Below are 14,992 nucleotides of genomic sequence, written 5' to 3' on the forward strand. Positions count from 1 at the left end.
TCTCCCTCTGTCTCTGGCTGGAGTGCAGTGGTCCAATCAGGGTTCACCACAGCCTCTAATTCCTGGGCTGAAGCGATCCTCCCACCCTAGTCTCTGGTTAGGACTACATATGTGGGCTGCCCAGCTAATTTTTTGAAAAATTCTTTTATAGAGAGGCTGGGGGGAAGGGGAGTCTCATTACTTTGTCCAGTCTAGCCTCAAATTCTCGAATTTCTGACTCAAGCGATCCTCCTGCCTCAGCCTCACCAAAATGTGGGAATACAGGCGTGAGCCTCGGTGCCCAACCAATATTTACCTTATCATTTTTTTTTTTTTTTTTTTGAGATGTAGTCTGGCTCTGTTGCCCAGGCGGGAGTGCAGTGGCGAGATCTCGGCTCACTGCAAGCTCCGCCTCCCAGCTCATGCCATTCTCCTGCCTCAGCCTCCCCAGTAGCTGGGACTACAGGCGCCCGCCACCAAGCCCGGCTAATTGTTTGTATTTTTAGTAGAAATGGGGTTTCACCGTGTTAGCCAGGATGATCTCCATCTCCTGACCTCGTGATCCGACCGCCTCGGCCTCCCAGAGTGCTGGGATTACAGGCGTGAGCCACTGTGCCTAGCCCTTTTTTTTTTTTTTTTCAGACTGACGTTTGCTCTTGTCGCCCAGGGTAGATTGCAGTGGCGCGATCTCGGCTCACTGCAACTTCCGCCTCCCAGGTTCAAAGGATTCCCTCACTCAGCCTCCTGAGTAGCTGAGAGTACAAGCGCCCGCCACCACGCCCGGCTAAATTTTTTGTGTTTTTAGTAGACACCGGGGTTTCATCATGTTGGCCAGGCTGGTCTCAACCTCCTGACCTCTGTTGATCCTCCCGCCTCGGCCTCCCAAACTGTTGGGATTACAGGCGTGAGTCACTGTGCCCGGCCCTTGCCTTCTTTCTAAATACACACAAGAATGTTAATCACAGCACCTAATAGCCCAAAATTGGAAACAATCCCAACAGCTATTATCAGCAGAATATATTCTTTCTTTAGAATAGTTTCATGGTGATGTATTCATACAATGGACTATTCCGCAGCGACGAAAATGAATTAGATATATGCAAAAATATGAATTACATAAACCATATTGAACAAAAGACACCAACAGATACAGACTCTATTTACATAAGGTATTAGATACCAGAGACAGATAAATACATGTAAATGATAGAGATATGATAGCTAGGCCAGTCCACAGGGTATTAGTCCTGATCCGCGTGACTTCTGAAGACATGAGAGGGCACGGGAGGCTTTAGGGGAGCTTCCGCTTTTCTGGCGAGGTTTTATTTTTGCCCGGGGAGCTATCAGCCAGCGGAGATCGTGAGAAGGGATAAGACCTCAGGGGAAGTACGAGGAAGAGCGTTCCGCGGCCCGCGACCGGGCGGCCCCTTCAGCGGCGGAGGCAGCGCCCAGCCCGCTCCAACGTGCAGCAGGAGCAACGGCGTGGCCCGTGGACCCCGCCCCTCGCAGGCAACCACAGAGACGCCGGACTGGGCCACGTCTAGGAAGAGGCAGGAATTGGCGACTCGTTTCTCCAATAGAAAAGGATGTGTTTGCGGACCAATAGGTCGCCGAGAATGACACCCGCCCACGCGCCTGCTAAGCCAATCGGCTAGGAGCAGCGAGCGCCGGGGCTGGGTCGCTGCGGTCCCTTGGAGCCGCGCAGTATGGCGGGCGGGGCCCGGGAAGTGCTCACACTGCAGTTGGGACACTTTGCCGGTTTCGTGGGCGCGCACTGGTGGAACCAGCAGGTGAGGTCGGCCGGCAGCTGCCCCCGAGGAGCCCTTCGGGATCTACAGTCCCGACGTTCAGCCGGCCTGCCTCGTCCTCTCTGCTTCCCCAGGATGCTGCGCTGGGCCGAGCAACCGATGCCAAGGAGTCGCCGGGAGAGCTGTGCCCCGATGTTCTGTATCGTACGGGCCGGACGCTGCACGGCCAGGATACCTACACGCCGCGACTCATCCTCATGGATCTGAAGGGTGAGGTGGTGGCAGGGTCAGCCAGTGCCCTGTGTTTCCCTTCCGCGAGCCGAGCTCTTGCGCTGCCGTTATCTTCAAGACCCTCCCACCTTACTGAGCTCAAGGACTGGAGATGAGCTGAGCACAGCATGCCAGCACTCCAGGGGCCCACGATAGTTGCTCAAGAGCCATCTCCGGAATGGGCTGCTAGGCCCTGCAGACAGTGAGGACTTGAACCAGAGCACTCCTGTGGGACTGCTAGATCTGGTTTTTGCCCCCGGTCCCACATTTAATGACTAAGCTGGAAACGGAAAGATGGAATCTAGATTCTCCTAGGCCAAGGTTTTTCCCCCAACTAGTGTATATCCCAGAAAGCTTGGAAGAGCCAAGTGCTGGAGAGATGGTGACAGCAGGTTGTCAGGTGATCAGAGGAAGGTTGGCTAGAGGGGTAGGGTGCCCCAGGCTTTGACCTAACTTTGTCTCTGTTATTTCTGTACAGGTAGTTTGAGCTCCCTAAAAGAGGAAGGTGGACTCTACAGGGACAAACAGTTGGATGCTGCAATAGCATGGTGTGTAATTGATGTGTGGATAAGGGTGGGGAACATGTACGTACATAGAACGCAGGAGAACTCATCAGAGTGCGGTTTCTTTGATCAATCTCCAATCTCTTTCAGGCAGGGGAAGCTCACCACACACAAAGAGGAACTCTGCCCCAAGAACCCTTATCTCCAGGACTTTCTGAGTGCAGAGGTGAGGGCCTCTGCCCTGAACTTTTTAACCCAGTGCTACAACCCGAGGGCCTCCATAGGGGCAGGTAAAAGGGGATTTTAATCACTTTAAATGTCCTAGAATGATATTTTGGGAAAAAGCACGTCTTTTCCTAAGGACCACGACTCGGTGAACAGAAAGGAGGGTGTGCGGTGTGGCCAGCCAACTTAAGAAGGATGAACCAACCTTTACCTCTAAACTGCCCGGAACTAAATGTAGATTTTTCTTCACCCCTCCCAGGGAGTGCTGAGTAGTGATGGTGTTTGGAGGGTCAAATCCATTCCCAATGGCAAAGGTGAGACTTCTCCAGATACTGATGGATGCGGGTCTGGGGAGCAGAAACATGGAAAAAGGTACATTTCCTCTGCTTGTCTTCAGGTTCCCCACCACTCACCACCGCTACAACTCCAAAACCACTTATCCCTACAGAGGCCAGCATCAGGGTCTGGTCAGACTTCCTCAGAGTCCATCTCCATCCCCGGAGCATCTGTATGATTCAGAAGTACAACCATGATGGGTATGGGGACCCCAAAGGCTGTGAGGCAAGAAACGTGGGTCCCCACCAATGCAGGATGAGGCTCTTGAGGCCATCTTCCCTGCCCTCCCCCAGGACAAGAGGTTGAGGAGCTGAGGGAAGAGATGTAAGTCTTGGATTGTGTTTACTTGTGGCAGGGAAGCAGGTCGGCTAGAAGCTTTTGGCCAAGGGGAAAGTGTCCTAAAGGAACCCAAGTACCAGGAAGAGCTGGAGGACAGGCTGCACTTCTACGTGGAGGAATGTGACTACTTGCAGGTAGCGGCGTGGCAACGTGCACTCCAGGGTAGAAGCTCTTCTCATCCTACTCCCTAACTATTTTTCATCACTCACCTCCGCTCAGGGCTTCCAGATCCTGTGTGACCTGCACGATGGCTTCTCTGGGGTAGGCGCGAAGGCGGCAGAGCTGCTACAAGATGAATATTCAGGGCGGGGAATAATGACGTGGGGCCTGCTACCTGGTCCCTACCATCGTGGGGTGAGTGGAACTTGGAGGAGTAAGCAGTCACACGGTGGGGAGGGAGAAATGAGAATCCCAGGGGGAGAGTTGCTTAATGCAAACTACTTTTTCTTCACCAGGAGGCCCAGAGAAACATCTATCGTCTATTAAACACAGCTTTTGGTCTCGTACACCTGACTGCTCACAGCTCTCTCGTCTGTCCTTTGTCCTTGGGTGGGAGCCTGGGCCTGCGACCTGAGCCACCTGTCAACTTCCCTTACCTGCATTACGATGTAAGTCTCGGTGCTCGTTCTGACTGCAGCAGGCTACGGGGCCTCCTCATACTCCCAGTCAGCCGCTGTCTGTTACTGGCTCTGTTCCTGAGGCCCGAGCTTGAACTCAGCTGTGATGTGGCCTCTCAGATCACACTGTCCTATGCCCTATGCTTGTCCAGCCAGAGGCCAGACATACCCCTGCTTTGTCCCCTGGATCTTTCTGGTGTTAATATTCTGCCTCCACACATTCTTTTCCAGGCCTGAGGCCAAGTGCCCCTCTTGGTGTCTTCTTACAGGCCACTCTGCCCTTCCACTGCAGTGCCATCCTGGCTACAGCCCTGGACACAGTCACTGTTCCTTATCGCCTGTGTTCCTCTCCAGTTTCCATGGTTCATCTGGCTGACATGCTGAGCTTCTGTGGGAAAAAGGTATGAAGCTTTGTGAGGGGTTGGGTCAGTGCTGAGAAAATGTCCTCTAACGTGTTCTCTTCCTTCTCTTTAGGTGGTGACAGCAGGAGCAACCATTCCTTTCCCCTTGGCTCCAGGCCAGTCCCTTCCTGATTCCCTGATGCAGTTTGGAGGAGCCACCCCATGGACCCCACTGTCTGCATGTGGGGAGCCTTCTGGAACACGTTGCTTTGCCCAGTCAGTGGTGCTGAGGGGTGTAGACAGAGCATGCCACACGAGGTGAGAGCTGTTGGTCCTTAGGAACCCTTGTCAGATTTTTGTTTCATATCCTTTTCCCCCTAATTTCTCTGGGACATTCTAATGATATTGTTCCCTCCCCACCCCTTAAAAAGGAAGCAAAAAGAAATTTTTTTTTTGATCCAGCTGATGGCCTGAAAACATAAGAATTCTTAGTTTCTTATTCATGCTGCCACAGCCTAATGGTGGTTTTGGCTTTGTTCTGGCAGCCAGCTCACCCCAGGGACACCTCCACCCTCCTGCCTTCACGCATGTACCACTGGGGAAGAAGTCTTGGCTCAGTATTTACAACAGCAGCAGCCTAGAGTCATGAGGTCAGTGTAACGGTTGCTCCTGCCCTTCTTGCCAACCTCAAACCTCCTGTGACTTCTTACGCGCTTAGCGTCTGTTCTCTGCCCCCACAGTTCTTCCCATCTGCTGCTGACTCCCTGCAGGGTGGCTCCTCCTTACCCCCACCTCTTCTCAAGCTGCAGTCCACAGGGTATGGTTCTGGATGGTTCCCCCAAGGGAGCAGGTATGTAGGAGGTAAAGAAAACTGAGATTTCAAGTATGGGAGAGTTTTTACTATCTCCATTCCTGGATTAAAAGTGCTGAAAAAGTCCACAGTTAAACATTCCTTTATTCACCCTATGGCTCCCAAGAAAAGCATTCTTCCTCTGGAGTACTGGTGTACTAAGGGGACAGTACACCAAATTTGTTGAGTTTACAATCAAGTCTACTAAGGTTGGACTTCCTTATCAGTTTGATAGAGTCCCAGGCAGAATAATCATCCATCTACAGGTCTCTCTTTCCTCTCCCTCCTCAGCAGTGGAGAGCATCCCAGTGTTTGGGGCACTGTGTTCCTCTTCGTCCCTGTACCAGACCCTGGAAGCCTTGGCCAGAGACCTCACCAAACTCGACTTGCGGCGCTGGGCCAGCTTCATGGATGCTGGAGTGGAGCACGATGACGTAGCAGAGCTCCTGCAGGAGCTACAAAGCCTGGCCCAGTGCTACCAGGGTGGTGACAGCCTCGTGGACTAAAGTTCCCAGTGTGGGAGAGAGGAGCTAGTGTGCAATAAAAACAGCTGGATGCAGGAGCCCAGTGTCTTCGTGCAGAGGAGCTCGATGTCGCAGGACTAGCTACACCAACATATGCACTTTTTACATTTAGAAACACTGTGATTAGACCACAGAACAATAAATATGTGCCATCAGACCAAAAAAAAGTAGAGAAAAGAGCTGAGCTCCACTCTCACTCGATGCTATTTACAGAGGAGATCTGTAAGGTCTTCATAAAAGACCTTGAATGGTGCCTAGGATGGCAGAGCCCCTGGGTCCTACTCCATCCTCCAGCCTTTGTCCTCGTCCTGGGCTCCTCTCCCGGTCTGTAAACTGGGCGCAAGGACTGTACAAGCAGAGTACAACTACCCTTCTGCCTAATGACAGGGCACCTGCTGGGTTTGGTCCTGTGTAGATGATACCCAAGTATTCCCAGAGTCTCATTCATCCAGCTCCTCTTCAGACAGAAGGTCCCCACGGTCAGACAGCTGGTCTGCATTGCTGGTACTGGTTGCATCATCCTCATCCTCAGAGCTGGCTTCACAGGCAGTGTGGAAGAGCTGCATGAGTTCTCGAAAACGGTGGGAGACCTAAGAAAGGCGAAGGGCTGTATTCGCTGATCCTTAGTAACATGTTAACATTTATGAAGCACTATATATTGATTTGCAAAATCTTTTATGTATTCAACACAGCAAGGTTGTGAGAGCTATGTCATTATAGCTAAGGAAACTCAAGAGGCTAAATGTTTTGTGCAAAGTCACACGCCTCCTAAAAACAGAATGGCCGGCACGGTGGCTCACACCTGTAATCCCAGCACTTTGGGAGGCCGAGGCAGGCGGATCACTTGAGGTCAGGAGTTTGAGACCAGCCTGGCCAACATGGTGAAACCGTGTGTCTACTAAAAATACAAAAATTGGTCGGGTGGCGGGCGCCTGTAATCCCAGCCATTCGGGAGGCTGAGGCAGGAGAATTGCTTGGACCCGGGAGGCAGAGGTTGCAGTGAGCTGAGATCATGCCAGCACTCCAGCCTGGGCGACAGAGCAGGACTCCAGCTCAAAAAAAAAAAAAGAAAAGAAAAGAAAAGAAAAAGCTAGAATGGAAACTGGGGCTTCCACAGGAAGGACAAAATGCAGTGTCCTTTCTCCTGTCCTAGAACCACTACCACCCTGATGAGTCAAGCCTTTCCTTAGATCAGACCTTTACAAAAACCACTTACTGTCTTGGATGTGAAAGCTCCTCCTTTGGCCTTTCTATCTCTTTGTTGTCCATCTTGTCCTGTTTTTACTGGGTCTTCTCCACCCCCACTCCCACTTACCTCAGCAGGTGTCTTATTTCCCAGCTGCTGGGAGATGATGCTGAAGGTCTGTGGCTGTGCCCCTTGCTCCTGGCACATGGTGAGGATCACACGGTCAGCTTCCCTGTAACGCAGGTATCATGATTAACCCTAGGGAGCCGCATGGATGTGGTCTATGCTCTTTTCCAAACACACGTCATCCACCCTTACCTACCTTGTCCACAGGACAACCTTTTCCCCAGTGGAGCTGACCTTGCTGTTGTTGGCACACACTGTAGCTTCTATGGCCTTTGGCTGCTGCTCCCCCTCTGGACCCTTGCCCTGTGTTCCACTGTCTTTAGACAAACCCCCTCTAGGGGCTTTGGGAGAAGTCTCTGACGTGTCAATTCCTGATGGAGATTCATGGACAGGGGATGTCCTGTCTCTTGTCTTCACCCTACCTCTGCTTGAGGGCAGCCATCTCTCTTGAGTGTCTGGTTTCCCGGACACATGTCTTCTCCCTGCATCTCTGGTCTTTGAGGAAACAGGACTCAGGAAGGAAGCATGGGGTTCCACGGTACCAGGCAATTGCTCAGTTTCTGATGCATCCCAGACCAGCATCAAAGCCTCTGACTCACCCACTGCCTTTTGGCCCTCCCTCTCTTTCTGAAGTCTGGGGGATGCCTTGGGGCAGGAGAGAACCTCAGGCCCAACCTGGTTTCTCTTAACAGTGTACAGTACAGCTCCAGTTTTGGGGGAAAATTGAGGAGTCTCTGGTGAATGAGGTGGTGGGCCATCCAGGAGGAGCCGTTCTGTAAGAGTCACTTCTCGAGGGGACGGCAAAGTGCCCCCCACTGGCAATCCTGCTTAGGAGGAAAATAAGGATCTCAGGGTACTGTCAGGATCAAGACGCACCTAAGCACAAGAAATTACCATAGGTCACTGTGGCCAGGTACTGTGCAAAAATTCTAATACAAAAGAGGGCCGGGCATGGTGGCTCACACCTATAATGCCTGCACTTTGGGAAGCCAAAGTGGTGGGATCGCTTGAGGCCAGGAGTTTGAGACTAGCCTGGGCAATATGGTGAGATCCCATCACTACAAAAATTATAAATAATAAAAGAGTTGGGTGGAGGTGGGGGGCATAATGTCACTTATGCAAAGATACAAAGTCCTACTGCCAAAGCTGAGAATGGCCCAGTCTTTACGATGTAGATTATAGTAGATTTGGAGATGGGGGAAGAGTTTTAGGAATAGAAACACAAGACAATGTTGAATCGCATGAAATTTGTAGCAGTCTTTTTTTTTTTAGACGGATTTTTGCTCTTGTTGCCCAGGCTGGAGTACAGTGGTGTGATCTCAGCTGACTGCAACCACCACCTCCGGGGTTCAAGGGATTCTCCTGCCTCAGCCTCCTGAGTAGATGGGATTATAGGCTTCTACCACCAGGCCCAGCTAAATTTTTTTTTTTTTTTTTTTTTGTATTTTTAGTAGAGACAGAGTTTAACCATGTTGGCCAGGCTGGTCTTGAACTCCTGACCTCAGGTAATCCACCCATCTCGGCCTCCCAAAGTGCTGGGATTACAGGCGTGAGCCACCGCCCCCAGCCACGCACTCTTAATTCTGCAAGAGGAGTGAGGCCATAGGATAGAAAAAGCCTGAACAGGAGAAGGGCTTCCTATGGGTACATCAGTGAAAGAGGTGGTATATCCATCCCTGTAAAGGCTATTTATCCAGGCTCATGGAGGTTCCTGTCTGGAGTACAGGAGAATGAGACTGAGAAACAGAAGGGCTGGGTTGGCAGATCACTCACCTGAAACAGGCATCTCTCTTTTTCTGGTGGTCCTGACAGTCCTGCTCTGGGTGGCCTCATGGGGCTCCTTGCTCTTGTAGGATTTGCTGTCACAGACCTGCAGAGATGGTCTTCTGGGTCAAAGGTGTCCTGACCGCCTATGTCTTCGGGGCACACCAAAGGAAGAAACCCTGCCTGATGCTCACCAAGTCAACCCACATGCATGTCTGCTCCAACAATTTTTTTTTTTTTTTTTTTTTTTGAGACAGAGTCTCGCTCTGTTGCCCACACTGGAGTGCAGTGGCGCCATCTCAGCTGACTGCAAGCTCTGCCTCCCAGGTTCACGCCATTCTCCTGCCTCAGCCTCCCGAGTAGCTGGGACTACAGGCACCTGCCACCACGCCTGGCTAATTTTTTGTATTTTTAGTAGAGATGGGGTTTCACCGTGTTAGCCAGGATGGTCTCGATCTCCTGACCTCGTGATCTGCCTGCATCGGCCTCCCAAAGTGCTGGGATTACAGGCATGAGCCACCGCGCCCAGCCAACAATTTTGTTTTTTTAAGAGACAGGGTTTCAATTGGGTGCAGTGGTACATACCTGTAAACCCAGCTACTTGGGAGTCTGAGGTGTGAGGATCACTTGAGCCCAAGGGTTCAAGATCAGCCTGGGCAACATAGTGAGACCCTGTCTCAAAACAACAACGACAACAAAAACAGGCCAGGTATGGTGGCTCACACCTGTAATCCCAGTACTTTGGAGGCCGAGGGCGGGGATTACTTGAGGTCAGGGATTCCAGACTAGCCTAGCCACCATGGTGAAACCCCATCTCTACTAAAAATACAAAAATTAGTGGAATGTTATGACGGGGGCCTGTAGTCTCAGTTACTTGGGAAGCTGAGGCACAAGAATTACTTGAACCCAGGAGGCAGAGGTTACAGTGAGCTGAGATTGTGCCACTGCACTCCAGGCTGGACAAAAGTGAGACTCCATCTCAAAAATAAAAAAAGAGAGAGACAAGGTCTCACAGATAACAGAGATTATCTTGCTCAGGTTGGAGTGCAGTGGCTATTTACAGAGGCATGACCGTAGTGGTACACTATATCCTCAGACTCCTGGGCTCAAGTAATGATCTTCTGGCGCGAGCCTCCTGAGTGCCCCTTTGCCCAGCTACTGCTCCAGATATTTTATTTTGATTGATTGATTTTTTGAGATGGAGTTTCGCTTATGTTGCTCAGGCTGGAGTGCAACGGTGCGATCTCTACTCACCACAACCTCCGCCTCCCAGGTTCAAGCGATTTTCCTGCTTCAGCCTCCTGCGTAGCTGGGATTACAGGCATGCGCCGCCACGCCCAGCTAATTTTGTATTTTCAGTAGAAACGGGATTTCTCCATGTTGTTCTGTTATGCCCAGACCCTCTATTCCCCAAAGAAGACCACCAGAGTCCAGAGTCAAAGCCAAGCGGCAAGGATCTTTACGACAAGTTCGAACTTGGTCCCTCCATTACACAGCATACAAGAGGGCCCCAAACAATGCGAATGTTTGCTTTTTATAGCCCGAAAGTTACAGGGGAACAAAGGAATTCTTTTTGGTTCCCGCGCTTTCAGTAAAACTTTGAACGGCTGCCTCCTTATCGGAGACTTTTCCAGGTGGTGTTTGTACTGGGCTCAGGAAGTTTGAGAGATATATGGCGATATGTGGTGGGATGGGAGGATGGGATGTGTTTGTACTGGGCTTGTTTGTTTTGAGCCCGGGGCTGAGGAATGTGCCCGGCTCCTCTCAGTTCAGGCTGGTCTCCAACTCCCAACCTCAGGTGATCTGCCTGCCTCAGCCTCCCAAAATGTTTAGATTACAGGTGTGAGCCACCATGTCCAGCCAGGGGAAGGGTACTAATATTAGATATGACTCCTAATGATTCCACTCTCCACTCCGCCCTACTGGTCTCCAGCTAGGGCACTACCCCAAGCAGAACAAGGAGGTAAGGCCCCTCCCAGGCCCCAGAACCTCCTTCCTTGAGCATCCCTTCCAGGACATCCATGGCATTCCTGAGCCTGTGAAGATTAGACAGGCTCTGGTTTCAGGTAGCAATCCCTCCCTACCCCAGTGCTTTATGCTTTGGGTAAGCCTAAAAAGTCCTTGCCTTGTTCATCTCCTCCAGGAAGCCCATGACATTCCAGAGGCAAAAAGGTATGGAGTAGATTGGGTAAAGAGACAAGGGAAAGGCCTAAGGCCCAGAAGACAATAGGAAGAAAGCAGGACAGGAAAGAATACCTCGGTGATCTCCTGCGGAAGGCAGTCTGCACAGCCCTGGAGGACCTTGATAATCATCTGGTGGTGTGAGGGGTTCTCTGCAAAGCAAATCTCCAGCTGCCGAAGGAACTTGCGGCTCTTCTCAAAAGCCTGCTGCTCCTCAAACTACCAGAGTGCAAAGTGGACAAAAGAGGAGTCACAATACAGCTAGAGCAGGACTTGAGGGTTCTAAGGATAAGAACTAGTGGACCAGGATACGAGAGATGATTGGTTTAAAATTCTAGTTTACAACTATGAGATCTAATTTAAAACCCTAACCTCCATCCACCTTGGCCCACTGGTGGGTAGCCACCCAAAGCAATTAAGATGTGAGCAACAGCTTCAAGAGATGTACATATTTCATGTTGTTTGCTATATTATGGATGTGAAATGAGACACCCAAACTCATGTACTACTTTAGAGCTTACATTACAAAGAATTTTCAGGCCTTGCAAGGTGGCTCATGCCTGTAATCCCACCACTTGGGAGGCCAAGGCAGGAGGATCGTTTAAAGCCAGGAGTTTGGGCTGGTGCGGTGGCTCATGCCTGTAATCAGAGCACTTTGAGAGGCCAAGGTGGGTGGATCATGAGGTCAGCAGTTCGAGACCAGTCTGGCCAAGATGGTGAAACCCCATCTCTACTATAAAATACAAAAAAATTAGCTGGGCGCAGTGGCAGGCACCTGTAACCCCAGCTACTCAGGAGGCTAGGGCAGGAGAATCACTTGAACCCGGGAGGTGCAGGTTGCAGTGAGCTGAGATTGCACCACTGCACTTTAGCCTAGGTGAGAATGGAAGACTCCATCTAAAAAAAAAAAAAAAAAAAAAAAAGCCAAGCGTTCAAGACCAGCCTGGGCAACATAGTGAGACTCCATCTCTACAAAAAACTTAAAAATTAGGCAGATGTTGTGGTGTGCACCTCCAGCCCTAGCTATTTGGGAGGCTGAGTCAAGAGGATCCCTGGGACCTGTATTGCCCAGGCTGGTCTCAAACTCCTGGCTACAAGGGATTCTCCCACCTCAGCCTCCTGAAGTGCTGGGATTACAGGTGTGAGCCACTGTGCATGCCTGAGACATTGTCTCTCTTTTTTTTGGAGTTGGGGAGGGGACAAGGTCTTGAGCTTGTCACCCAGGCTGGAATGTTAGTGGAGCAATCATGGCTCAGTGAAGCCTCAACCTCCCAGGCTCAAGCAGTCCTCCCACCTCAGCCTCCCAAGTAGCTGGGACCACAGGTGTCCACCCCCACACTCAGCTAATCTTTTTATTTTTTGTAGAGGTGAGGTTTTGCTATGTTGTCCAGGCTGGCCTCGAAACCCTGAGCTCAAGCCATCCATTGGCCTTGGCCTCCCAAAATGCTGGGATTACAAGTGTGAGCCAAAATACCTGGCCAACATTATCTCTTTATTTTTATTTTGTTATTTTTTATTTTATTTTTTTGAGATGGACTCTCACTCTATCGCCCAGGCTGGGGTACAGTGGCACAATCTTGGCTCACTGCAACCTCTGCCTCTCCAGCTCAAGCGATTCTCCTGCCTGAGCCCCCCTAGTAGCTGGGATTACAGGCACACGCAACCATGCCTGGCTAGTTTTTGTATTTTTAGTAGAGACAGGGTTTTGCCATGTTGGCCAGGCTAGTCTCGAACTCCTGACCTCAGGTTATCCACCCACCTTGGCCTTCCAAAATGCTGGGATTACAGGCATCAACCACTGTGCCTGGCCTATTTTTTGATTTTTTATTTTAAGATGGAGCTGATCTCGGCTCACTGCAACCTCCACCTCCCGGGTTCAAGCAATTCTCCTGCCTCGGCCTCCCAAGTAGCTGGGATTACAGGCACCCACCACCATGCTGATGCAATTAATTATCTCTTTTTTTTTTTTCTGAGACAGAGTCTCGCTCTGTCACCCAGCCTGGAGTGCAGTGGCACAGTCTTGGCTCACTGCAACCTCCACTGGGTTCAAGTGATTCTTCTGCCTCAGCCTCCTGAGTAACTGGGATTACAGGCATGCTCCAACACACTTAGCTAAGTTTGTATTTTTAGTAGAGATGGGGTTTCACCATGTTGGCCAAACTGGTCTTGAACTCCTGACCTCAAGTGATCCACCTGCCTCAGCCTCCCAAAGTCCTGGGATTACAGACATGAGCCACTGTGACTGGTCCTTACAGGTTTAAAACTCTTGATATTATGAAATAGAATTTCAGATTACCATAAGTCATTAGTTTTGCCAAAAGGATGACTCAAAAATTTGAAAAAGCAAAATGCTTTGATTAGCCTTTACTATTACATAAAAATCCTGTTCAAGAGAGAAAGCCAAATTTTACCCTTCCATAAGTTTGCTATTAATGTTAACCCCAATTTTAATGAAATCCTATACACAATTCTATTTACTCTTTTTTTTTTTCTTTTGCATTGGCAAGACTTATTAAAGTGAAAGCGAAAGTGAAAGTAAAGCTTCCATGGTGGAAGAGGACCCAGAAGCATTGCCATTTTTGGCTTGGGTGTCTTATGCTTATATCGCCTTATGACCCCTCCCCTTTTTCTCTTTATGTCATATAGAATTAGCTTATTTTCTGTCCGCTTGTAGGTTGGCAGGCGTGATTGGTTAAAAACATCAGGCTACAGCTAGAGCTTAAACTCCCTGTATGATTGGTTGAAGGTTCAATCCCTTAGCTTGCAGCTATGACTTATTTTGGCTTAGGGGAAAGTTCCCTTAGGGAAGTCCCTATTGACACAGGAAGTCCAGCCAACTTAGCCACTTAATCCCTCAGTCTCGCCTCTCAAAAGGAAAGCCCAAGTGCTATTGGGAAGTTGGGCGACAATCATTCTAGCTACTTCCTGCTGACTGGGGCATAGAAGGGGCTCTGCAGTTGAGGCTTCCTCGGGAGGGGAGTCTTTGGTGTCATGGTGCGAGAACAGGTTGGTGGGTCGGTCTGGGGGTTCTCGATAGTAGGTGCTAGTGGTGGTCATTTGGGGCTCCATTTGTAGAATCATTTGCAGTTTCATGGATTCTATTCTGGAAGAGACAAATTTTACAAGGAGGTTAAAAATGCAGGGTGCAAAGATAAGCAACATCATAATAGCCACCAAGGGTCCCAAGAAGGGGAGAAGCCAGGGCATCCATTGGTTGACAATAGTCCAAGGTCCTGTGTCTTGGAGCTCTTGTGGCCAGCACTGTATCCAGTCTCAAAGCTCCTTAACCTTTTTGGTGACAATTCTGGATTGATTAATGAAATAGCAACACTCTTTTTCTAGAATAAGACAGGTCCCACCTCTTTCAGCTGTTAATAAATTTAAGGCTTTCCAATTTTGGAGGGCTACTGCTGCTAAAGAGTTAGGCTAGCTTTGTAAGGTGACCAGCAAATCTGTGACTTGTTCCATGTCATCATTTAACTCTTGTGATAATTTGTAATATATTGGGGTGATCAGACCCAACACCAGGCCATGGGGGCTATGAAGTCTGGCGGAGTCAAAGGAATGAGACAAGACAAGAGTGCAAAAAGTGGGACGAGGGGGCCAATGCTAGTATGGAGGCTGTGAAGGCCCCGAGCTCTTGAAGCCCACACTATTTATTGGTGATCAAACAAAGAAGCAGGTGGTGAGGATATGGGGGTTGAAAGAAAGCGGCGTATCAAGCACATGATCTACAGCTGTGATGGTTTAGCATTTTCTTTGAAGCATATGGAACATGTTCTGCTACTTGAGATAATGGGGAACATGTTCTTCTAGTTTAAGATACAATCGATCTATGAGCCTGGGAGGGCTAGAAGCAAGGAGCCAGCATGTCTAGACACATTCCAGAGGCCATGAGGGGTTTTATGCCCTGAGCCCTGGATTCCATCCAAGCCACAAGGGGTTTTATGCCCTGGGCTTAGAGTGTGGTGCAGCAGGGCAGCTTTCCACTCTTTGGCACAGA

The 14,992-nt window shown here is 50.0% G+C and overlaps 2 protein-coding genes across 16 annotated transcripts in view; one reads left to right on the forward strand and one right to left on the reverse strand.

Moving 5' to 3' along the window:
• Window positions 1-1,248: 1,248 nt before the first annotated feature.
• Window positions 1,249-6,385, forward strand: LOC101022377 (protein misato homolog 1). 15 transcript variants are annotated; one of them, XM_031658854.1, is made up of 14 exons: window positions 1,249-1,769; window positions 1,862-1,997; window positions 2,476-2,545; window positions 2,651-2,790; window positions 2,985-3,039; window positions 3,123-3,261; window positions 3,417-3,534; window positions 3,620-3,754; window positions 3,856-4,008; window positions 4,287-4,418; window positions 4,492-4,676; window positions 4,904-5,008; window positions 5,099-5,208; window positions 5,503-6,385. In XM_031658854.1, the coding sequence occupies exons 6-14, from the start codon at window positions 3,236-3,238 to the stop codon at window positions 5,712-5,714; spliced, it is 1,176 nt and encodes a 391-aa protein (XP_031514714.1). In that variant the 5' UTR covers window positions 1,249-1,769; window positions 1,862-1,997; window positions 2,476-2,545; window positions 2,651-2,790; window positions 2,985-3,039; window positions 3,123-3,235; the 3' UTR covers window positions 5,715-6,385. The 15 variants fall into 15 exon arrangements, with proteins under 15 accessions (XP_031514714.1, XP_031514752.1, XP_031514620.1 ...); XM_031658892.1 differs by having other exon boundaries at window positions 5,099-5,175; window positions 5,500-6,385; XM_031658760.1 differs by having other exon boundaries at window positions 2,651-2,726; window positions 3,123-3,286; window positions 5,500-6,385.
• Window positions 5,296-14,992, reverse strand: part of GON4L (gon-4 like) — a 240,991-nt gene continuing 231,294 nt past the window's right edge. The window contains exons 28-32 of the mRNA XM_031658588.1: window positions 11,065-11,208; window positions 8,818-8,914; window positions 7,241-7,868; window positions 7,048-7,150; window positions 5,296-6,322 (exon numbers count right to left, since the gene is read on the reverse strand). Of these exons, the coding sequence (XP_031514448.1) occupies window positions 6,173-6,322; window positions 7,048-7,150; window positions 7,241-7,868; window positions 8,818-8,914; window positions 11,065-11,208 (1,122 nt within the window). The 3' untranslated portion in view covers window positions 5,296-6,172. The remainder of the gene's footprint in view (window positions 6,323-7,047; window positions 7,151-7,240; window positions 7,869-8,817; window positions 8,915-11,064; window positions 11,209-14,992) is intronic.

This window comes from Papio anubis, chromosome 1, assembly GCF_008728515.1.
Source record: "Papio anubis isolate 15944 chromosome 1, Panubis1.0, whole genome shotgun sequence".
NCBI lineage: Eukaryota > Metazoa > Chordata > Mammalia > Primates > Cercopithecidae > Papio > Papio anubis.

What these genes read in the sequence shown, in the direction of transcription:
- LOC101022377 (XM_009183064.4), top strand. Translation starts at nt 1,686, where the DNA reads ATGGCGGGCGGGGCCCGGGAAGTGCTCACACTGCAGTTGGGACACTTT. An exon ending in AGGAATGTGACTACTTGCAG is followed by an intron (nt 3,535 to 3,619) that starts GTAGCGGCGTGG and finishes ACCTCCGCTCAG; the next exon opens with GGCTTCCAGATCCTGTGTGA. An exon ending in GACAGAGCATGCCACACGAG is followed by an intron (nt 4,677 to 4,903) that starts GTGAGAGCTGTT and finishes TTGTTCTGGCAG; the next exon opens with CCAGCTCACCCCAGGGACAC.